This window comes from Paroedura picta, chromosome 4 (assembly GCF_049243985.1).
Source record: "Paroedura picta isolate Pp20150507F chromosome 4, Ppicta_v3.0, whole genome shotgun sequence".
NCBI classification, from domain to species: domain Eukaryota; kingdom Metazoa; phylum Chordata; class Lepidosauria; order Squamata; family Gekkonidae; genus Paroedura; species Paroedura picta.
In genome coordinates, this window is record NC_135372.1 from 80,137,186 (window position 1) to 80,160,474 (window position 23,289).

Consider the following 23,289-nt stretch of genomic DNA (forward strand, 5'->3'; position numbering starts at 1 on the left):
TGTAATTGGAAAACAGTATCTCAAGGAAAGGTATGAATTGGCTCCACTTAGTACAAAAAGCTATTCCTACTCAAGCGGCAATGAGCCAAACATCACCACTGTCAGCAAATAATTCTCAACTTCTTTTCAGAAATGCAACTTTATCATCCATCAAATATCCATTTGTGGCAATCAATGCCACATAATCTAGAAGTCACCTTTGAAGGATACCTATTGCAGGCAAACAACCTGATAAGCCAAATACCAGGCAACTTCCCCTGTATGAGAGTATCAGAAAGTTCTATAACTTTATGGTTACTTCTCTAGTTTTCATATTTTTTGGCTTCCAATTTTTGATACTGATGTTTTTAGAATGTTATACTGATTTTACCGTTGTGTATCTGTAAGGGTTTTTAATGATATTATCCTATATTGCTGCTAGCTGTTACAAGGTATTCAATGTGTTTAAATCTTGTTGTTCTACATCAAGCTTTCTCAACCAAGGTTTCATGACAGCTCTGGAAGGATTTCCAGAATGGGTGGGAGAATTGTGTGTGTGTGTATGTTTGGTGTAGTGGTTAGGAGTGCGGACTTCTAATCTGGCATGCCGGGTTCGATTCTCCACTCCCCCACATGCAGCCAGCTGGGTGACCTTGGGCTCGCCACGGCACTGATAAAACTGTTCTGACCGGGCAGTGATATCAGGGCTCTCTCAGCCTCACCCACCCCACAGGGTGTCTGTTGTGGGGAGAGGAATGGAAGGCGACTGTAAGCTGCTTTGAGCCTCCTTCGGGTAGGGAAAAGCGGCATATAAGAACCAACTCTTCTTCTTCTTCTTCTAATTTGTTAAAAATTAATCAGATGATATGACCATATATGGTCATGTCACCTCACCCCCCCCCCCAATGGCCAATGTGGGTTAAAGCTGGGTGAAAGAAAGAAGTTGTGGATTTTAAAAGCTTTGAATCAAGTTCAAAGAGGCACTTGGGCATTTCTTTCCAACTAGAGGATGGTGTTGCACTTTTTCCACACTCAAGACTACGGCTTAGTTATATTGTCATACAAACAAACATGTCTAAAATGATCCTTACAGATTGGAAGCAGATTTACCTTTATATTTCTTGTTAGAAATGAGGCACACCAATTGCAAAGCAGACCAACAATGGTTGTTTTGTAATAGCAATTGTCAGACACACCCGTACAAACAGCACAAGAGGCAAAAAAGTTATTTCAATGCCACTCCAAATATTTCCCTTATCAAACCAGAGTATCTGGCCCTCCTTGATTCTGTACTGGCAGGACAAAAATATTCACAATAGGCTCCAACTCCCTTTGTAGGCTTGGATTTAAACCATTTCACGGTCCTTTAATGACCCGGAATGCTGCCCTGCACGAAATAATAAGGGATTCCTAAAGCAAGCCTGTGGTGAATAATACGTCTCAAAAAGGTTCGGGCAGGCAACTGAAAAGTTTCAGTTTGAAGACCTGTCTTTCCCAACACAAAACAGCCCAGATATTTAGACATCACTTTTTCCCCAGTTGACACTCCACCTCAAATGCCACGATCCCCCAAATCTCCAGAGCCTCCCAATATCCTAGCCATTCTGTTAGACCAGGTACCAAACCCAGGAATGCGGCATCCCACCAGCAGGGAGCTCTGATCCGGCCCGTCAGAGTCCCAGAAGCGCTTGCAAACGGAGCCTCGGGCGCTGGAGAGAGCAGCTGGGCAAGGGGAAGCCGCCCCGCCCCGGCTTTGCGGCGGGAGCGCGGCGCGTGCCGGCAGGGGGCGCGCTACAAAGTGCCTTGGCCAAGCGGGCGGCGACGGCTTTGTGTGCGTGCGTGCGTGCGTGCGGGCTGGCGGGCGGGCTGGCGGGCGGGGGGTTGGCGGCTAGCTTGACCGCCGCTGAGCAACAGGGAAACGGGTGGCTGCGTGGGTGGCGCAAACCCGCACGCCCCTGACGGCTAGTGGGGAAGGGGGGAAGGGGGGGGTTGCAGACGCAAGAGGGCGGCATCGAGATCTCGGCTCCCACCCGCCTTAGCGCGCCCTCCTTACCTGGTTTCCGCGGGAGCCCGAGCTGAGCCCAACAGAGCGCTGCTGCCGCTGCACATTTGGCCGTCGCGACAGAGACCTCATCCCTCCCATCCACCCCCCCCTTCCCTCCCGAGATGGGGGGAACTCGGCCTGCGGCTGGAAGCCGGAAAGGGGAGTTGGATGGGTGGGCGGACGCTGGGCAGAGTACGGGGCCGCTTCGGCATGGCCATCTGGGTGGGCGGGGAAGACAGCCCGCTTCTCTTTCCTGGCCGGGCAAGAGCTCTGTGCCGCTCCGCTGATGACTGCCCGAAGCCCGCCTTTATTGCAATTTATTGAAAAGACGACCGCCTCTTTGGCTTCGCCGACGGGTTGCTCCGGGCTCCCCATTCGAAGAGGCTGAACCAGGATCTTTTCCTGTGCTTCCTTTCTGCATGGCCCTACGGAGATTTTGATACATGGCAAAACTTGAAACATTTCCATTTCTTGTACTGTATGTCCCTGTAGGATTGTAGTAGAGACCTGAAACTGTCCTTACATGTTTCACCAGGCATCAGAACCAGGTTTATATACAAACTAAGTAAGCTACAGTTAGGGTCTAAATATAAAACAATGTTCAACATTTTACTGATAATACAGTTTTGAGGAATGCTATGGAGCTTTTTATGTTTGATGTGGGTGAGGGAGGAGAGTGCAAAAGTTCACTTGAAACTCAACATCAAGAAAATGAAGATCATGGCATCCGGCCCTCTCAATTCCTGGCAAATAGATGGGGAAGAAATGGAGGTAGTGACAGATTTGATTTTCCTGGGCTTCAAGATCACTGTAGATGGGGACTGCAGCAAAGAAATTAAAAGACGCTTGCTCCTGGGGAGGAAAGCTATGGCAAATCTAGACCGCATCCTAAAAAGCAGAGACATCACCCTGCCAACAAAAATGTGTTTAATCAAGGCTTTGGTTTCCCCAGTTGCAATGTATGGCTGTGAAAGGAAGACCGAGCGTCAAAGAATTGAGATTTTTGAACTCTGGTGCTGGAGAAGACTCTTGCGAGTCCCTTGGACTGCAAGGCGAATAAACCGGTCAGTGCTAGAGGAGATCAGCCCTGCCTCCTCCTTAGAAGGCCAGATCCTGAAGATTAAACTCAAATACTTTGGCCACCTCACGAGAAGGAAGGACTCCCTGGAGAAGAGCCTAATGCTGGGAGCGATTGAGGGCAAAAGAAGAAGGGGACGACAGAGAATGAGGTGGCTGGATGGAGTCACTGAAGCAGTAGGTGCAAACTTAAATGGACTCCAAGGAATGCTAGAGGACAGGAAGACCTGGAGGATCATTATCCATGGGGTCGCAATGCCTTGGACATGACTTCGCACCTAACAACAACAATGACAGATGGAGCCTTTTAAACAACATAGTTTAGGGCCTGCCAATCTGGCCCTGCCAATAATGGCTGCATACATGATGGTCTTTAAAATTTTTGTTTGCATTTATAATCAGCCTCAACACGGCTCTGAAAGCTGGACCTCATAAAACAGGAGGCTTGTTGTTAATTTGGCAAGATGAATAGGTGACTATATTCAATAGTGTTATAAATTAGTTAGCCACAGCACTCATCTCAGTATGTCCTCTGACCCAGGCATTGTGCTTGAATGCCATGGATGGGCTGAGTTTATGGGTCAGTACTGATTTACAGATTTAAATCTGACATAGGTGTCAAGAAAAATTAAGCAAGTCTATGCCTAGATCCACTGATGTAACAGATCTTCCTAGTCTGCCACCTGCTGGCTGTTTTCCCCATCAAGTTGGCCCACCCAGCACCTACCAGAATGACATGGATCAGCAGTAACCGTTGTATATCTCACTTTATGGAACAGGCTTCCTGAGGAAGAGGGCCAAGAATCTTCAGGTGCCAATGCAAGGCCATGTTAGCTGCCAGGTCTTTTAATGGGGTATAGACTGCAGGTATTTTATATGCAAAAGGGGGCCATGGGGGATGTTTGCCTGTTTTAAATTATGTCATCCCAAATTGTAATTTGTAAGCTACCTTGAGTCACATGAAAAAGTGGAGCACAAATGTTTTAATTAAACCTTTTTCAAAATAATTGTGATATAGCCTTAAAGGTCAATACCAATACCTTGAACTTCACCCAGAAGCAGACTGGCAACCAGTGCAGCTGATGGAGCATCGGCTGAATGTGGGCCCTCCAAGGTGTTTTAGTGAGGACCCTAGCAACCATGTTTTGTACCAGCTGAATTCTCCAGTTCAACGCCAAGGGCAGGCTCATGTAGAGCGAGTTACAGAAGTCTAATCTGGAAGTGACCATTGCACAGATCACTGTGGTGCTAGTAGCCGAGCTTGGCAAAGATGGAAAAATGCCGTTCGGGCTATTTTTTTGCTCCCCATAGCAGCTGGGGCAGGTGTTAATTGCACGCTGTCCAGACATGGGAGCTGCGCTTCCTGATTCTACCCAGCCACAGGACCTCCGTCTTGGAGGGGGTGAGTTTCAGACGACTCTGCCTGAGCAACCCAGCCACTGCTTCCAAACATCTGGTGAATTTATCCAGGGGGGAGTCCGGCCAGCTGTCCATCAGTAGGTAGAGCTGGGTGCCATCCGCATATTGGTGACAACCCAGCCTATAGTCCCATAACTTCAGAATGCCATATAGTATTTTGATCTATCTTAAACAGGTAAAGAGTGATTACTTTTGAAAATGCTTCAAGAATTTTATAAGTCTTCTATTTATCAGAAACATCTGGATGTGGATATAAAGCAAGCATTAGATGAAGCATAATTTTAACAAAATGTGAGGAGATAGATAATGGTCTGCATGGACCTTGTAAGTCTAGATATGAAAGCCACTTATGCATGATTGTGCTCTTTTCAAGTAGTGGAGGAGGAATGCTATAAAATTTGAGAGCGAGAGGGAGACGGATGGCCCGAACTGTACATTTCAAGCCTTGAGAATAAATTCAGAGTGCTTCAAAGAATATTGTACAACAAAACCAAATGACATTACAGCTTGTCCCACTGCATTAAACAGCAGGTGGCAGCAGAAGGGCAGTTTTTGAGGAGAACTGTGAGTCTTGATACATGGTAGCCTTGGAAATTAATTAAATGGAACCTGCTCAAGAGCAGCCTCTCCAGGCCATCAATTTTAGGCCAAGCTTTATTTTATTCAGTTTGCCTGAAAGTACCACATGTAGATAGTCTTGTAGCATAAATTAAAAGAACAACCTTTGGGGTGACAGCTTTGAAGAAATATGTACAGCAATATATCTTGTTCCTGCTGGACATGTGTGCTGCATGATCAGTGTGGTAACACCAAGATTTATTTTTTTAAAGGGCCTCATGCTTCAACGTGCAATGGAGATGAGTTTGGTCCTTTAGCTATGAGCTGCTGTTTCAGTTTTAGGAACGATCTCTGTTTACTGCAACTGTTCATACATAAAGAGAATTTGCCAAGCTGGAACCATGCTGGTTTGATTCGTATCTTACTGTATTTTATTATTTTAGCATTGTAAACCACCACAAACCGGCTAGCCTGGGAGTGGCAGTAAGCAAAGCAAATCAATAAATAAAATGTTCTTATTTGGTTCGATGAAGTCTGTACAAGCATTGTAACTTGTTCCACACAGCCAAATGGCCACTGGGTTCCTCTGTCACACAGAGACACTGGGGCTTTCTAAACCTTGGAATAGCTGTGGGGGGAAATGTCAAATTCTGTAAACTCCAAAACAATCTGGCAGCATAATGGAACAATTTTAAGACCAGTTGGCCTAAGGTGGTGTGCATAATATTGTTTTGAACTGGATTAAATAATTTTATGTAGAAAAAATGTCAACTTGTATGGAAACTCCCCCCCCCCTTAGTTCCTTTTCTTTTGTTTCAGGTTTTGTCTTATATAGTCTTATGCATTTGGTCAGAACAGTAATGCATTATGATGGTTTATTTCCATATGTGTAATTTTTCTGTTGTGTTTTTCTATTGTGATTTTTGTTTATGTGTCTATGATTAGACTTGATATAAAAATAAAAAAATAAAAGACCATTTGGCCATATAATGAGCACTAAGGCATGTTGTCATTGCAGTCTAACCCATGTAGATGATTTGGGTATGTGAACTACTTCTGATGAGAATCTGGGGATCCATCCCTGTTTTCAGGTCAAGTAGTAGTAGAAGAAGAGTTGGTTCTTATATGCCGCTTACAGTCGCCTTCTCATTCCTCTCCCCACAACAGACACCCTGTGGGGTGGGTGAGGATGAGAGAGCCCTGATATCACTGCCCGGTCAGAACAGCCTTATCAGTACTATGGCAAGCTAAAGGTCATCCAGCTGGCTGCATGTGGAGGAGGAGCAGGGAATCAAACTCGGCTCACCAGATTAGAAGTAGAAACTGAACCCCTTTGTGAATGGGCATGGATCAGCAGTAGCCAAGCAGAAAATTATAGAAAGAAAGTGCTTGAGTACAGCAACTCTCTGTAAATATCTTACATGCACAGATCACTTCCTTTGTGAATGGGCTGCATGGCTGCAATCTGAATCAGCTTGAACCTGGTTGCCATGGTATTCATCAAATAAGTATAAGAGCACCTGAGGATCTGGCCCAGCCTACGTCCTGTAAGCCCAGCTTTGTCTTGGGATATGCTAAGCAAGCAAAGTGCTTAAGGGCTTTAGCAGGATTTGCAGAGGCAAGTCTCAGGGTTCCCCTATGTACAGTGGGATGAGCTCAACCGTTATGAGATCTGAACATCTGCGATTCCTAGTGAGTATGTAGCTAATGCTCTAATTTTAACTGAAGTTGTTCAGATGGATATAATCTCTTAATCTAATCAGAAATCTTAGTTATGTGAAAGTTAGTATTATTCTGTATTGGTTCATTTACAGTTCACAGTTTTTCCTTTGTAGTTTCATGTGTACGAGCATTTGTGTGTGCAATTCTGAAGACAGGAAGGATCATCCTTGAGTCAGCTTAGAACAGCTGCCTGTGCACACACCTGCCCCTCTGCTGTATCAAGTTCTTGGTGGGAGGGGTCATCTTCCTGCACTTGCAGGGACTGGAGAGAGAGACTTTGGCCGTAAAATACTGCCCTGCCTGCAGGACATGACAGGGAGGCGGGGCAGATTCTATATAAACTGAAGGACGCCTGCAAACGTATTCCTGACAAGTGGCTTCAAGAAAACCTTCTGTGATTATTTTAGACCATAAATTTGCCGATCAAGCAATCTGCCAGTATCAGGAAGAATCTTCTGCAAGGAGGGAATTGAAGGCAGTCCGATTATCTGGAGAAAAGACCACAAAGAAGTGCTAGGACAAAAAATCAAGTTGCTTAAAAGAAATGCTTGCAATATTAGAAAGCAACTCCTCCAAGGCTGCATACTATTTACAACTAATAATTCCAAGGCAATATTTCAGCACCACCTATAACAGATTATTGAAAGAAAGCACCTTTGGAGCTGCACTGGATTATTAAAAGATGTTTGCAGGAAGGAATTAAGATTAGAATTCTGAATTCTGGTTTTGTTAGGTTTTGGTTGAAATTTCATAATTCAGAATTCACCTTCTACCTTCATTTACCATCTCTGCTTATTTTTGGAAAGGCGCAGTAGTTTTCTAGACCAAGCTGCTAAGGAGCTGTTGTACGTTCAGAGCATTTTGCTTTCCACTATGAAGTGTCCTTCCGTTGGTGGGAAAGGAGCTGCAGCTGCTGGGATCTGTACTGTGGCCCTGATTTCTGCCTGCATCGCTCTCACTGTGCATCTGACAGTCAACAGGGACTCCCCTCCAGGTACTAAATCAAGCAAGCCAGAATTAATTGCAAACCCAGTGGGTGACACGGGGCTTCACACAGTGGCCATGATTGCATGGTTAGGCTTCACAGTTGTCGCTGTCATGCTGCCGAGGCAGGCCAATGCAGCAGGTGAGGCAGGGCTGTTCTAAGCACCTTGTCTGCATAATCCATATTGCATGAGGCAACTATGTGGAAAAGGGGGAGGCAAACGACATTAATATTATGCATCATGAAATCTGCCACATATCAGCTTGATAGACCGTAAGTACCTCACTGGAGTCAAGAACAATGATGTTGCAATTCAAGCTTGTAAAATGTTCTGTTTTGGATCATCTTAGGTTTATGCAGAAGCATGCAAATATTTTGGTTTATAATACTGTTCAACAGGAAGAAGATGGTGAACAAGAGTTCAGTACAATCTGAAAGTTTGCTGCCTTCTGCATCAATTAGTCCAATAAAATATAGCAGAAAGTTATTCCAGCCTAACAGGGACATTACTGGGACTGGATTAATCATGTGAACAATTAATTGGAGCAGATGGAAGCTAGGTGACAAAAAGGTAGCTGGGTTAATTGTGGGCTGGTGACTAGAATGTCTAATGAATGAGGGTCTGGAAGATACAGAGCTGAATTCCCACTCTGTCATGGAGGCCTGGTCTCAGCCTAGCCAACCTCACAGGGTTGTTGTGAGGATAAAATGGAGGACAGGAAAATAATCAAAGGTGTCAAAATCATTTATTACAAAGGCCAGATTTGACATACATTTTACTTTTTACAAAGTAACATTTACATTTATAAATGTTACATGCAAACTCAATTAATTATATTAGTTTTACTCAAAATAAAAACAAAAGCAATAGATTATTAGGAGTGCAAGCAAGTGATTTATGGAAGAATCTCTAAAAGCCCCAATAAATATATTTAATTATATGCAATACTGTTTTTCCCCAGGCAAACCCCAGTTCTGTGTGCCTGCTCCCACCGTTTGGTGTGGTGTGGTGGTGATAGCATCAGTCGCTCACCTCCACCCTTCCATGTATTGGCTTTGCCAGTCCTTGCTGGTTGGAGGAGACTAGCAATTTCCTGTTTCTTGACAGTGTTGACCACAGACACCTCATCATGTGCACTCCCTCCCCTGCTCCTCTGAATGTAAACTGTTCTGGGTTCCACCTGGCAAGATAATAGGGGATAGGTAACGTAAATGAATAAATCAAACACACCAATTTCTGTGAATTGAACCATCTACAGTCTTGCCAGATACCATCACCAGCCCATAGCCCTTCACAGATAGAATGCCTTTCTTTACCCATTCAGTGCTTACAATCTGAACAACACTGTGGCGTTGCAGATCGTGGATCTTCACCCATGTTTCTGAAGGTCCTAGATTAGGAATTCCAAAAACCAGTTAGAAAAGTAGAGCCAAGAGCTAAGGATGGCCACTGTGACATATCCAGATTGTGACACTTGGTTTCCTGGTTCAAAACCAGGACCCAGATTTCCCTTGAGCCACATGGTTCCCATTCATTCATATTAATCTTACAGTTCATAAGTTGTGAGATTTCACAGCATTCATTTAATTCATTCTCCTAGTTTTCATTTAATTCAAAACTCACAGCCATTCCGCACCGGGATCCATGTAGCAAATTGTTTGCTGAATGAAAAATCGCCATTTTAAATAGTGGAATTCGTTGTTATGCATACCTGCCTTTGTAGTGGAATCCAGTTGAGTTTCTATCATTTCCCACAGGGTTCCGGTCTCGGCAAAAATTGCTAGAAAGGAAGCGCTATTGCTGAGCTGTGTCCCGCCCTGGCCGTCAAGCAGCCAATGGACGGCCGTTATCATGCTCCCAAACAGCCCCTTTCCCTTTAAGGAAGGTTTTTTTAAAAAAATAAAACACATCCATTGCAAGGAATATGCGTTGATTCGTTGCAACGGAGAGACCCATCCAGCTAGCAAGTGATGTTTGAGCTGCCGTTTCATCATTGCCACGCTCCCCCCCAAGTGAAAAAGAAAAATCCCCCCTCACGGGCGCGATTTTCGGCCGAAAACAGTGTGAAAAATAAAGTGAAAATAAACCAGCAAATGGGCCTCTGCGATGCTTGTGCTTGGTGACTTTAAACAGAGGGACTGCAGCTGGGGAAGCCTCACTGGATAAACGAAGGCTTGCCGGTGCGTTGATCTCTGCTCGCTCGGAGAAAAAAAAATGGCGATCGCTTCGCCGGAAGATCAGAGGAGAGAGCCAGGGGGAGGGACTTTGCAGAAACCACAACAATGGTAACGCACAGAACTTTCCCGCTAGTGTTGCAGATTGGTTGCAGGAGTGTAGCGCTTTCCGGAGGGTGAATCCACTTTTGGGGATTTCCCTGAAAGCGCTACAACGAAGGACTTTTTGCGGATCGGTTTCAGGAGTGTTGCAGATTGTCAATGACGTTGTGCATAACGGCAAAACTGTAGCGATTTCAATTAGTAACCATTGTGCTATTTTGGACGAATGCGGAACGGCCCTCATTCTCATCATCTGTCAAGTACGGCTCATTAAATACATTTTGGACACTTCTTACTGAAATTAATAGGATACTATGTCCTACTACAACACACCATGTATCTTTGAATAGAGCATACACTGGAGAGGAGAGAGGGGCTAAGTTCAGATACAGCACAAACAGTGATTTGCACAGACTGTAATTTAGGCCCCACAGACTATAATTTAGGTCAAGAGCTTCCAAACTACTAGGCTACTCTTTAAGGGAGCTTGTTTGCTTTTGTTTAGTTCCTCCATTTCACTGTTCAAACTGGCCTCTGGGAGCAGAACTTTTCAGAAATCATGCCAAACCACAGTGAGCCCAAATCTACTTTCAGATTCTCTTTTCCCGACGAGTCACAAACACAGCTTGTCATCAACATGATTCCAGGCTGTAGTTAAGCTTCCATTCCCATGGTGTGCCATAAGGTCTGAGTTGATCCTGTAATATATTCTTCCTTTAGTCCATTGATATTTAGGCCTTGTTTTTATCAGGACCATGCCATATTTCCTTACAATTGCATATTTAGCTCTTTATCTTTCAGAATTTGCAGAGAAGCCAGACTTCAGCACTGGTGGAGACATGTTGGAATATCTGCTAAACCTGAGGAGAATAGACCAGAAGGATGGATTACTGGTCAGCTGGTACCATGCTGCAAACAGGAAGAGTGAGATGGAACAGGCCTTAAAAAGTAAGATTTTAGTTTTCTTCTCTACTTAGTAGGAAGACAGACCAGAAAGAAAACAAAATGTTGTACTTCAGTGCAAAAGTTTCTCCTAAACTGCAGAGTCTAATCCGAGTTCCAAGCTGCACATACAGTAATCGGACAAAAATATTCTAACTCTGCTTCAAGGAAAATAAGGCTTGCCATCTGAATGTAGCCTATACCTGAATAAACTCACATGTAATCACTGAATTATTCAAGAAGGCTTTTCTATGCAGGCAATAGAGTTGCTCTATACTAAGTGAATCATAAAGTTACTTGGATAAATAATTAAGTGCTATGGTCTGTCCCATTGTGTTTAGCTTGCTGAAACCAGTTCTGTTTTTAGATTTCTAACTGGTTCTACAACCCTAATTCAATTGTATGTCCTACCTTGTCAATTAGATTAACTCACTGTGTGTAATTTACCTTGAGAAAGGTTCACCAAGTGAGAAGATAGAGTATAAACAACATTTTCTAAAAAAATCTTCTCATATTGTATATAATTTACTTTTGCACCTCTTTCCTCGTTTTGCTTCTGCAAGTCACAGAGAGGGACAGGAAGCCATGAAGACCCACTCTTCAACATAAGCAGCCCTGATGGTGGAATTGCCAACTCTTCCCTGCCTACCAGTGGGGGACGGGGGTGTAGGGCTTTCAGACCCATGTTGGAAAACTCCTGGAGATTTGGGGGTAGAGCATGGGGAAGACAGGGACTTCAGTGGGGTACAATGTCATACAAATCTGCCCTCCAAAGCATCCATTTTCTCTAGGGGAACTGATCTTTGTAGTCTGGGGATTAGTTGTAATTCTGGGGGGGGGGGGGGGGGAAGACCCCAGGTTCCCACCTGGAGGCTGGCATCCCTATCTGCTGGGTCTCTCCTCACCTCTTTTTTGAGATTTTTCCAGATATTCACCCCAACTAGGGGTACAGAGGGCATAGAACATCAGGCAAGAGAAAGAACAGAACCAAAATGAACAAGGAGCCTGGGGAGAAGGGATGTTTGCTTAAAATTCCTTGCACCTGCAAAGAATGTGGGAATACTGTAGAAAGGAAAACCTATAATAAAATTACTTTCTCTTGCAAAAATCTGTTTGAAAATCAGATTTTCCCTCAGTTTCATTAATTCTTTAGTCTCCCCTCCCCCTTAATTCTGTCAAAGTCTGAACTGAGTTCAAACTCCCTAATCAAACCACAAAGCACCAAAATGATGAATATTACCCAATGGCACTAGTTTTCCCATTTGTTTTTGTTATAATGCCAAGAGCAGTGAACAAAACTTTTTGTTTCATTTTTCATTAGTTAGTATGCTTCTGATTGCCCATCTCCTTGGCTGCACAAAGCAATTATCTACAATTTTTCAAGCTTATAGAACAAAGTTTGAATCCAGTATCACCTTTTAGACCAAATTTTAGTTCTGGGTATAAGCTTTCATGTGCATGCACACTTCTTCAGTGAAATAAGACTTAACAATTAAATATAAGTGTGTGTGTGGGGGGGGATTAGTTGCTAGGAAGGGCTAATTAAAATTGAGTAACCTGTAGGAGAGCATTTCAACTTCCGAGGGTACTCCGAGGACCTCAAAGCAGATATTTTATTGCAAAGGAATATTAGAAACAGACTGGAATGGGAGATTGCTGAAGTACAAGTTATTACAACACTCAGGACAATGTAAAGTTTTCCCGGTGAAATCTCATGCATTAGAATTAACATTTTTCATTATTGCATTTTTCCCCCATTCAAATTGTGCCTTTTCAAAACAATCACAGAATGGTTTCCTTCTTACCAAGGAAAAACATGTTTGAACTGAATGCAGCAAAGATGTTTCTAAACAAGTTTTACCTTTAGTTGCAAACATTACATTTGTTTTTTATCCCTAGTTTTACTGATATTTAATTTTATTCCACACCTATTGGATGGGGGGAGGAAGTTATAGCTAGAGATTTGTTTCTCATGGAACCCAGTGGAAGTGGGAAAAACAAACAAACAGAATAATTAAAACAAATACCTTTCAGGATTAATTTACCAAAACCAACTGAAACTTTAAAAGAAAAGGATTAAACCAAATTGTGGGCAGTATGTATATACTTAGGTATTTTTCCCCCCCTTTCCAATGAATAATTACCTCCACAACTGAAAAGTTCTGCTAAACTTTAACATCATTCTTGAGTTAATCATGACAGAAATCTGTAATGATAAGGGGGAAGAATGGCTCAGTCTGCAGAGATAAGAATGAGCAATTGATTCAAGTTGCATGAGATAAAACAGCTCCGTCAACATGGAACACTCTGTTTTGTACAGCATTCTTGGCCTGAAGGAGTTTATCACCTTATAATAAGAAAATGAAGAGAAGAATAGCAAGCTCCAGAAAGCTGGCGTGTAACTCTTCCTCTTACATATCAGTTTTACGCAGTCTTCCCAAATACAACTTGAGATATCTGAGAAGTCATCTTATTGGGGGACATTTGAAAACTTTCCTGATAGAGGAAGTGGAATAGAGAGGTTTCCCCTAAGATGCCCTTCAGTTGGCAAGGTTACAGAATTGTCCAGGTAGAAGAACCACAAGTATACTGAAAGGAAAAAGAAAATCTATAGGCCTCCCCCCAAGAACAAGGGCAAATGTACATGGAGATCAAGAACCCAGTTATATGAATTTGTGTTGTAAGCAGAACTTTTTTTCCAGGAATCAAAGTTTGTTTGTCCTTCTTCTTTGGCATCAGCTGTATATAACTAGCTGAATACATATTCTATCTTTGCTTTACAAAGAATGCCTTGTTGGATGTTCTTGATCATATTTGCTAGAGTTATTAGGATAGAAAAGCAACCTTAGCTAATGCAAACTATTTCATTTTTAATCACCCATCCTCCAAGGAGCTTAGGGCTGCATAGATGGTTCTCTTCTACTTTAGCCTTGGAACAGGTATAGTTAGTCTAACTAAGGGGCTTTCCGCACCGGGATCCTTGTAGCAAATTGTTTGCTGAACGAAAAATCACCATTTAAAATAGTGGAATTTGTCATTATGCATACCTGCCTTTGTAGTGGAATCCAGTTGCGTTTCTATCGTTTCCCACAGGTTTCCGGTCCCGGCAAAAATCGCTAGAAAAGAAGCGCTATTGCCGAGCTCGTCCCGCCCCTGGCCATCAAGCAGCCAATGGGCGGCCGTTAGCATGCTCCCAAGCAGCCCCTTTCCCTTTAAGAAAGGTTTTTTTTTTTAAACACACCCGTTGCAACGAATCTGCGTTGATTCGTTGTAACGGAGAGACCCATCCAGCTGGCAGGTGTGTTTGAGCTGCCGTTTCATCGTTGCCACGCTCCCCCCGAGTGAAAAAAAAAATCCCCCCCCTCACGGGCGCGATTTTCGGCCGAAAACAGTGTGAAAAATAAAGGGAAAATACATCAGCAAACGGGCTTCTCTGTTGTTTGTGCTTAGTGACTAAACAGCTCTGGGGAGGGACTGAAGCCGGGGAAGCCTCTAAACGGAGGCTCGCCGGTGCGTTGATCTCCGCTCGCTCGGAGAAAAAAAAATGGCGATCGCTTCGCCGGAAGATCAGAGGAGAGAGCCAGGGGGAGGGACTTTGTAGAAACCACAACAATGGTAATGCACAGAACTTTCCCGCTAGTGTTGCAGATTGGTTGCAGGAGTGTAGCGCTTTCCGGAGGGTGAATCCACTTTTGGGGATTTCCCTGAAAGCGCTACAAGGAAGCGCTTTTTACGGATCGGTTTCAGGTGTGTGGCAGATTGTCAACAACGTTGTGCATAATGGCAAAACTGTAGCGTTTTCAATTGGCAACCATTGTGCGATTTTGAAGGAGTGCGGAAAGCCCCTAAGAGTGTTAACATAGCAGTGATTTTAACATAGATCTCCCCAGGCATTGTCCAACATGCTATTACACTATTGTGGCTTTGGTATATGCTTTAAAATACAATGTTTTTCATAGTTGAAATTTGAATGTTTCTAGATTTTGACTTTGTACTTTGCTGGATCTTTCAGAATCATAATTTGAAATGGTCCTTTTGGGCAAAATCTTCCCATAGCAAGTTGTCATTATATGCAGGCTTTCTGCACTTTGCATTGTGCATGCAGATGTGCATTTCTTTAAATATATCCAGAACATGACATCAGTCAAAGGAACCTTTGGATGGCCAAAGAATAAAAGGATTTCTAAAAGAAAATGGGAAAATGGCAGAGAAGCAAAATTAATTCTTTCCTTCTATGTTCACTGTGGAAAGAATGGGGCATGTACATAGACTAAAGTAACTAGGAAGTCTGAAAAACTGAGTGAAATTATTATGAGACAGGAGGTTCTAAAACAGACCTACTGGGGAAATTGAAAAGAGATAAATATCCAGGTCCTGATAGTATACAGCTGAGGGTTCTTGGGGTAAATCAAATGTAAGATTGTTCATCTACTAACCCATATAGTTCCCAGTTCCATTTATGTCTATCTCTTTCTGCCTGTCTGTCTTCTCTACTAACCCATATAGCATCACTAAAATTGGCCACTCTAATAGGAGACTGTGGATTAGCAAATGTTACACTGATTTTTAAAAAGGGGTCCAGATGAGAACCAGGAAATTAAGGCCAGTCAGCCTAATGTCTGTCCCAGGCAAATTAGTAAAAAATATTATCAACGAAAGAGTTATTAGGAAGGAAAATCAGCATGGCTATCACAAAGGATAGTCTTGCTTCATCATAGAATCATAGAGTTGGAAGGGACCTGATGGGTCATCTAGTCCAACCCCCTGCACTATGCAGGACACTCACTTCCCTATCGCTCATCTACTGTAACCTGCCACCCCTTTGCCTTCACAGAATCAGCCTCTCCGTCAGATGGCTATCTTGCCTCTGTTTAAAAATTTCCAAAGATGGAGAACCCACCACCTCCCGAGGAAGCCTGTTCCACTGAGAAACCGCTCTAACTGTCAGGAACTTCTTCCGGATGTTTAGATGGAATTTCTTTTGAATTAATTTCATCCCATTGATTCTGGTCTGTCCCTCTGAGGCAAGAGAGAACAATTCTGCTCCATCCTCCATATGGCAGCCTTTTAAATACTTGAAGATGGTTATCAGATCCCCTCTCAGTCGTCTCCTCTACAGGCTAAACAGACTAAGCTCCCCCAACCTTTCTTCATATGTCTTTCTTCATATGTCTTTCTTCATATGTCTCCAAACCCCTCAACATTTTTGTTGCCTTCCTCTGGACACGTTCCAGTGTCAACATCCCTCTTCAACTGGGGTGCCCAAAACTGAACACAGTATTCCAAGTGAGGCCGAACCAGAGCAGAGTACAGCTCTGGTTCAGCCTCATTTTGGAATTTTTTGAGAAAGTGAACAAGCGTGTGGATAAAGGTGAGGTTGCAGACATTATATACTTGGACTTTCAAAAAGCTTTTAATATGGTACCTTATGAAAGATTTCTGAGTAAGCTTAGCAGTAGTGGGATAAGAAGAAGATTCCTTTTATGGATTAGAAATTTATTAAACAAATAAAAGAACAATTCTCACAGTGGAGGGAAGTAAGCTGTAGTGGGTCCCACAAGGACCAGTACTGGGGCTAGTGGTATTTAATTTGTTCATATATTCTCATGAATTGGGGGTAAGCACTGTAATTGCCATATTTGCAGATGATACAAAATTATTTAGGCTGGTGCAAACCAAGGCTAACTATGAAGAGCTCTAGAAGGAACTCCATAAATTGAATGACAAATGAAATTTAATGTAGGTGTGCATTGGAATAAACAAATCTCAATCTAAACTTGCTGTGACTGAATTTGGACTTGGAGTTACAGTAGATGGCTCAATGAAAATGTCAACCCAATGTGTCACAGTTGTAAAAATGGCAAACTCTGATTGGGATTATTATGAAACTAGCAAGAAAGCCCATTGCAACCAGGAATGCAATGGGCACTAGGACACAGAGGACACCGGAAGGTGCAGATTTCTGTGTGTGTGTCTCTCTCTCCCTCTTGCTGTGTGTCTCTCGCAGCAGAAGGCATAGCAGGTAATCAGGGCTGGTTTGTAGGAGGGAAGAAGGGCTGGTGTGCAGTTTGGGGCAGCTCTCTGTCCCTGTCTCTGTCTCTTGCTCTCTCCCTCCATCGCAGCAGGGCTAGCTCTCTCTCTGTGTCTCTCTCTGTGGCAGCAGGAGCCATAGCAGGTAAATAGGGATCGTTCTTAGGAGGGAAGCAGGGCTGGTCAGCAGCTTGGGACAGCTCTCTGTCTCTCTCTGCCTCCCTTGCAGCAGGAGCGATAGGAGGGAATGAGGGCTCGTGTTCGGTCTGGCAGGGCTCTGTGTATGTCTCTCTGTCTCTGGCACGTCTGAGAGAAATGTGGCTAGCATCCAGGGAGGGAGCTGTAGGGGCAGGGCTAATCAGGGTGCAGCCCGCATTGCTGATTGGACCTATTCCAACTTGGCCCTATTCCAACTTGGACAGCCAGACATGTTCCACCCCCCAGACTGTTTCACAAATATATAGAGGAACCATGGATAAGGATAAACAACCAATATTATAATGCTCCTGCAATGTGGCCACATTTGGAATACTGTATGCTGTTCTGGTTACCACATCTTAAAAAAGACACTGCAGGACTGGAGAAAGTATGGAAGAGGAAAGGCTGAACACTTTTACATATACAAAAGAGATGACTAAGAGAGGACATGATATTTATATTTACATTTATGAATAGGACAAAGAGAATGGACAGAGAGAACTTTTTCTTCCTCTCTCAAAATACTAGAACTTGAGGGAAGCCAATTTAGTTGATGTGCAGTAGATTGCAGTAGATGGGGAAAAGGAAATACCACTGTGGGGTGGTAGGTGAATTTCCTCCAGGCTGAGCTGGATTCTGGAAACTTTTAGTGGAGGGGAGATCTCTTGGGTGTGAAATTAGGGTCACTGTGGGGTAAGCAGGTAGTTGTGAGTGTCCTGCAGAGTGCAGAGGGTTAGACTAGATGACCCAGGAGGTCCTTTCCAACTCTATGATTTTATGATTTTTTGAATTACTGAGTGAGTGAATAAAATGTGGAAGTTGCTGCTAGATGATGTTGGTATAAATAACGTTAGAAGGGAATTAGATAGGTTAATGTAGGTTAGGTCTATTACTGATTACTAGCCCTAGTGACTAAACTGAACTTCCATATTTAAAGGCAGTAAACCTTTGAATACCAGTGCCAGGAAGCAACATCAGGAAAGATCTAGTCTTCCATACCTATTGCTGGCCCTGGTTGGGTCCTGTGTGAGAGAGAAGATGCTGGATTTGATGGAGCTGGTCTGATCCAGCAGGGCTCTTATGTTCATGCATGCAGGTGATGCTATGATCTTGGAAGCCGATGTCACAATTGAAGGATACACCACACGCAATGAAACAGATAAACCCATCATGGCCCATCCTCCTGACATCTACAGTGATAACTCTCTACAGGAATGGTTGGAGGCCGTGCTGAATTCATCCGACAAAGGTATGCTTAGATCAGCTGAAGAGATGCTCATTGGCAGGAATGCAAACGATAAGATCCTGGCTTTTTCATTGCAAACTGATTTCATCTGAAGTGCTTCTTTGGTGTTTCCTTCCCTAGTATGGATAATGATATGGTCTTATATTAGGTTGCTTTCACAGCTACCTTGTAAAATAAATTAGGATGAAAGATTGTGATACCGCAACGAGCTTCGCCTCACAAGAATTTCTTCCTTTCCCAAACAGCTATCAAGCTAGATTTCAAAAGCATCAAGGCTGTTGGCCCATCTCTGGAAATCTTAGCCACAAAATCTTCTCAAGTGGCTATTGACAGGCCTGTGTGGCTAAATGCAGATATTCTGAAAGGTCCCAATGTGCCTCTTAACACGGCAGTCAATGCAAGCTTGTGAGTAAAGTGACCTTTGCTTATATTAGATTAGAGTGTATTTGCACTTCTTTGTTTCTGACAAAAATACCTTCAGCATTAGACCTCCAGACACACGTTATTTTACATAAAAGGCAATGATAACAAACTCCTACTCTTGGGTTGCCATCTCTCGGTTGGGAAACTCCTGAAGAGTTGGGGATGGAGCCAGTGGAGGACCACAGCGGGTTAAGCGTCAAAGCACCCTTTTTCTCTGAGGGAACTGAACTCTGTAGTCTAGGGATGGCCTGGAAACCCGGGGGATCCTCAGGCCTCACCTGGAGGCTGCAATGATGAAAAAAAATATGCAGAGCAAAAAAAAAGTATCAGGAAGTATTTTTAATTAATTTTTCATAATGGGAAAAATCTTCCCCCAGTTTTTTCCAATGTGTATCCATTTCAATTGTTCATAATAAATGTAATAAAAATAGAAAACAGTTTAATGACTTCTAGTAAAGTTGATTTTGACCTTTATAAAACTGTCTTCGGGACTTACATCTATGACAAAATTTAAAAAATAAATTTTTCAAATAAATATTTCCATATGAATGTATTATTGATATTACATAGTCGTTAGACTTCTTGCTATTTTTGTTAGATCTAAGCTAAAATCTAAGCCTTTTGCCTGGCCGTGCCCCAAGCCTCGTTTATTCAGATGTTGGGAGGAATGCAAATGGCTGATGTTATGTGTGAAGTTACAATTATATTGTGTTGCTGTCCTTAGATTCCTCTCACTCATCCAGGAGAAGTTCCCAAACTGCACCCTCTCCCCTGGTTGGACAACTCTTTATTTTCCTCTTTTCCCAAACAACACCTACACTCAGAAAATGGTTGAGGAAATGCATAGCCTTGTGGGGAACCTGCCGCAGCGAATCACCTTTCCTGTAAGAGCTGTCATGGCAAGGCCAGCCTGGCCTCATTTGAGCTGGCTTCTGACTCAATCTAATCGGTAAGAGATTGCCCTGTCAAATTCACTCTTTAGTTCCTGCTGAAGCAGAAAATATTTCAGCAGCCTTGGGTCTACAGGGACACTGAAAACCAGCAAATCATGGCCTAGTTCCTATGCAGCACAAGCAGAGTTGCACTAGAGGAGCCACGTCCCAAGGTGCCATCTCTCACTACCCAAATTGTGCTCCCATGGGTCAGCAGACTGAAAAGAGCAATATGGGGAGAAAACTGCAAGTCTGCAGTGGAAGGGTTGGCTCAGGAAAAATCTGCCTCCACAGATGCAAACCATTCTGACATAGTGGCTGCTGCTGCTGCACAGGGGGATTGCTACCTTTGGATCCAAAGCAACAGATGGTGGGGCTGCCCAAGTAGAACTGGTGATAGTTGAAATGCCAGATTGCCCAACACAAAACATGTGCAACTTCCTAAAGATGCTGCTAGACATGACAATGAGATATCCCTGGATGGCTCTCGCGTATTTTTTAAATTGTTAACGGAAGCCATGGGGCACTTCCACATCAGACTGTGACTTCAGGTGAAAGTGCTTCATGGTATTGCACCATGGTTGCAATTTGAATCTGATCTCTCTGCCGCCTGGCTGCTAACAAGTGTTAAAAGCCAAGGGAGATCCATTCACAGGTCTCTCACCATCATATCTAGTTTCTCCCTCAGACCTAATCTTCCTCATTGATCTCCCAGTGTTTTGTTTTTTTTATTGAAATTCAGGCACAGAGGGCTGCCAGGTTGCTCCGATCAATTATGGAAGGAGTAAAAATGTATCCCTTATTTCCCCAACACCATTTCCCCAGTCAAAAACCCTTGCCTGAAGCTATTAACTGCAATGAATACTTGTGTTGAATGCCCTTAGCTTCAGAGCTTGTGAGAATCTGTCCCTCATGGCAAAATGTCTCATTTTGATAGATACAGTCTGACTTTATGGCAAGGAAATACTGACCCAGTTACTGTAGAAGATCTCCTGTTTATCCGAGAGAATAGCCATCCTGAACAAATCTTTTATGACATTTATGATCCTGTTTTGTCTCAGTTCAAAGACAAGGCATGTGAGTATTAAATTTAACTTTTTGATTGCAAGACAAATCCCTCATCCAAGATAGAAGAATGTCAGTATGATATCATGAAATATCAGTAGAATATTTTGAGCACCCAAGTCCCGTAAACATGACTAACTCTTGAAGGCAACCAATACAACTGACTTCCAGGATGATCAGAGAATCACATCCAAGTAACTAGACAAGGAAGCTTTTGAGTCTATTAATAGAATATCTAGCATAAATACAAGGGCTAATAAAATCTGAGGATTTATCTAGGCTCATTTGCAAGGCTGAAATCCAATTTGCATTTTGAATTATCACTCTTAGTTAATTGCACCCAAACCACCAGGAACAACAGAAAGTTGCACCACAAACAGATTTCAGTTTAGAAATTTGGTGGCTAGAAATGAACATATTTTACCTGGGATTATTTTGAGAATGGGCCATTCCATACACAGACAGCAAGTCCCAATATTTGATGTTTAAGAGTTACATGTACCCAAAATGTTGATGGATCACTCATGGATCTCCCACAAAATGTATAAAGGATCATGCCAATGAATATGCCCTGCCGAATTTCCTTAGCCTCACTAAAGAGTGAGACTTTAGCCAAACCTAATCTTTCTTCAAAAAATCCTATGATCATTATTGTTTGAACAAGTATAAACTCTTAAGGTCTGTCAAAATTAGCCATGATGTCTTACAATATTAGAGAGCCTTCCATAGCTGATAAGGTTTAAATGTATGTTTAATCACATGCAGGTGGTATAGGATAGTAGCTAAGAGTTAGGGTCAAACTAGACCTTACAACTCTTTATAGCTGCTGAACCTGCTATTGTTTGTGTGGCAGGTTTCATTGTTTATGGGGGTTGTTAAAACATAAAGCGAGGCAATCCCCAACATGTTGGTTTGGGGCTTGGCTTCAACAGTTTTGTGAAAATTTTAAATCCTTCATCTTTCTTTTTCCCTTAAGATTTTTTTGCATCCTGGGGGCTCTACTCAGATCTGTGGCAGAAAAAACCTTCTCTGTACATGGCCTCATTTTGTGGATTTTTTAATCTGCATTCTGATCACTGATCATGATCAGGTTTAAATACAGATATTCTGATCTAATTTACAGGCCATTCAATAACACTGACTACCCAGCTGAGGTGGATTTAATTAGTCAAAATGCAAAGGATATTATTTTGGGTTATAAAAGCCACTTGGATTTTTTTTTAAGATGAACTACCAATATTTTGTCCTTTTGCTGCTCCAACAAATAGGAATGACACACCCAAAGTAGGGGGAGGTATTGTTATATCTGTATTGAGCAAAGTTTCAGAACTTCCATTTAATTTTGAGATAAGTAACATTTCCCATGAACTTAGGGGGCACAGTGAGAGATTTTTGATTGTCTCTGCAGAGCAATGGCTCCTGTTTGGGACATCTCACAGCAGTGATGTGGTTGCCTCCCTTTACTTTGAAGCTGGCTTGTTGATCAAAACATGGGCTCAATATTCACATTCAGAGCCAGGTTCAATCTAAATTTCAAATGGTAAATAATCATCACTGATATCAGAAGAGTAGCAGCATGTGTAGACAATTATTTTAGCCAACAGCATACCCTACAGGAGGGAAAGGGAGCTGATTTTACTTCTCTCTTTCCACAGTTAACTCTACAAGAAAGGTTCTAACTGGACACAGTTAGAACAATTATACCCACTGGATTCCAACAGACTTGTCATTGACTGAGGTGGGTGTAATGATAATGCTATCTATTCAAAGAGATTGCTCAGACCATTCGACTTGGCAGAATAGCCTCACCAAGTATGTAAAAGACAGACAGACCTGGAGTTGAAAATCTTAACAGGCTAATGAAACAATGATGAACCAACTTAATTCATCACATAAAGGGGGGGTAGGTCCTCAGGATATGGTCCCCAAGGCACATGATAAAGCACCCTCAAGCTGGCCTGGATTTGATCAGAACCTGCATGGGTGACCTCCTAAAAACCCTGTATCTTTCACCTTAAGCTCCATGATGGGAAGGTAGAAATACAAATGTAATAGCATGTAGAAACATAGAATACACAATATAGCAAATATCACAGAACAGAATATTATAAGCAGCGGCATCCAGCCTTTCCAGACCCAGAACTCGCCTCTACTCCCAACCTACAGTGAAACAACAGCAGTGTGTCATAGTCATAGAATGCTAATTCCATATGTACTAACACTGCTGCTATATTTTGTGGCACTCAGTCCTGGATGCCAGTTTTTACAGTCACCAATATGCTGCTACAATCAAAACATGATACATTTATATGGGCTTTGGTTGTCTTTACCTAAAGCCCTCTGCAGCATGGTGAAAGGAAGAAGTGAATTTGCACATGATTATGAAATAGAT

At 42.8% G+C, this 23,289-nt stretch overlaps 1 protein-coding gene across 3 annotated transcripts; it reads left to right on the plus strand.

Annotated features, from left to right (window-relative positions):
- The first annotated feature begins 7,076 nt into the window (after positions 1 to 7,076).
- On the plus strand, positions 7,077 to 23,163 carry FAM151A (family with sequence similarity 151 member A). 3 transcript variants are annotated; one of them, XM_077333633.1, is made up of 7 exons: positions 7,077 to 7,793; positions 10,863 to 11,009; positions 18,328 to 18,480; positions 18,723 to 18,882; positions 19,625 to 19,849; positions 20,770 to 20,909; positions 22,553 to 23,163. In XM_077333633.1, the coding sequence occupies exons 1-7, from the start codon at positions 7,673 to 7,675 to the stop codon at positions 22,588 to 22,590; spliced, it is 984 nt and encodes a 327-aa protein (XP_077189748.1). In that variant the 5' UTR covers positions 7,077 to 7,672; the 3' UTR covers positions 22,591 to 23,163. The 3 variants fall into 3 exon arrangements, with proteins under 3 accessions (XP_077189748.1, XP_077189749.1, XP_077189750.1); XM_077333635.1 differs by lacking the exon at positions 7,077 to 7,793 and adding an exon at positions 10,655 to 10,746; XM_077333634.1 differs by lacking the exon at positions 18,328 to 18,480.
- Positions 23,164 to 23,289: the final 126 nt, after the last annotated feature.

What these genes read in the sequence shown, in the direction of transcription:
- FAM151A (XM_077333633.1), top strand. Translation starts at nt 7,673, where the DNA reads ATGAAGTGTCCTTCCGTTGGTGGGAAAGGAGCTGCAGCTGCTGGGATC. An exon ending in GCTGAATTCATCCGACAAAG is followed by an intron (nt 18,481 to 18,722) that starts GTATGCTTAGAT and finishes TTTCCCAAACAG; the next exon opens with CTATCAAGCTAGATTTCAAA. An exon ending in ACGGCAGTCAATGCAAGCTT is followed by an intron (nt 18,883 to 19,624) that starts GTGAGTAAAGTG and finishes TGCTGTCCTTAG; the next exon opens with ATTCCTCTCACTCATCCAGG.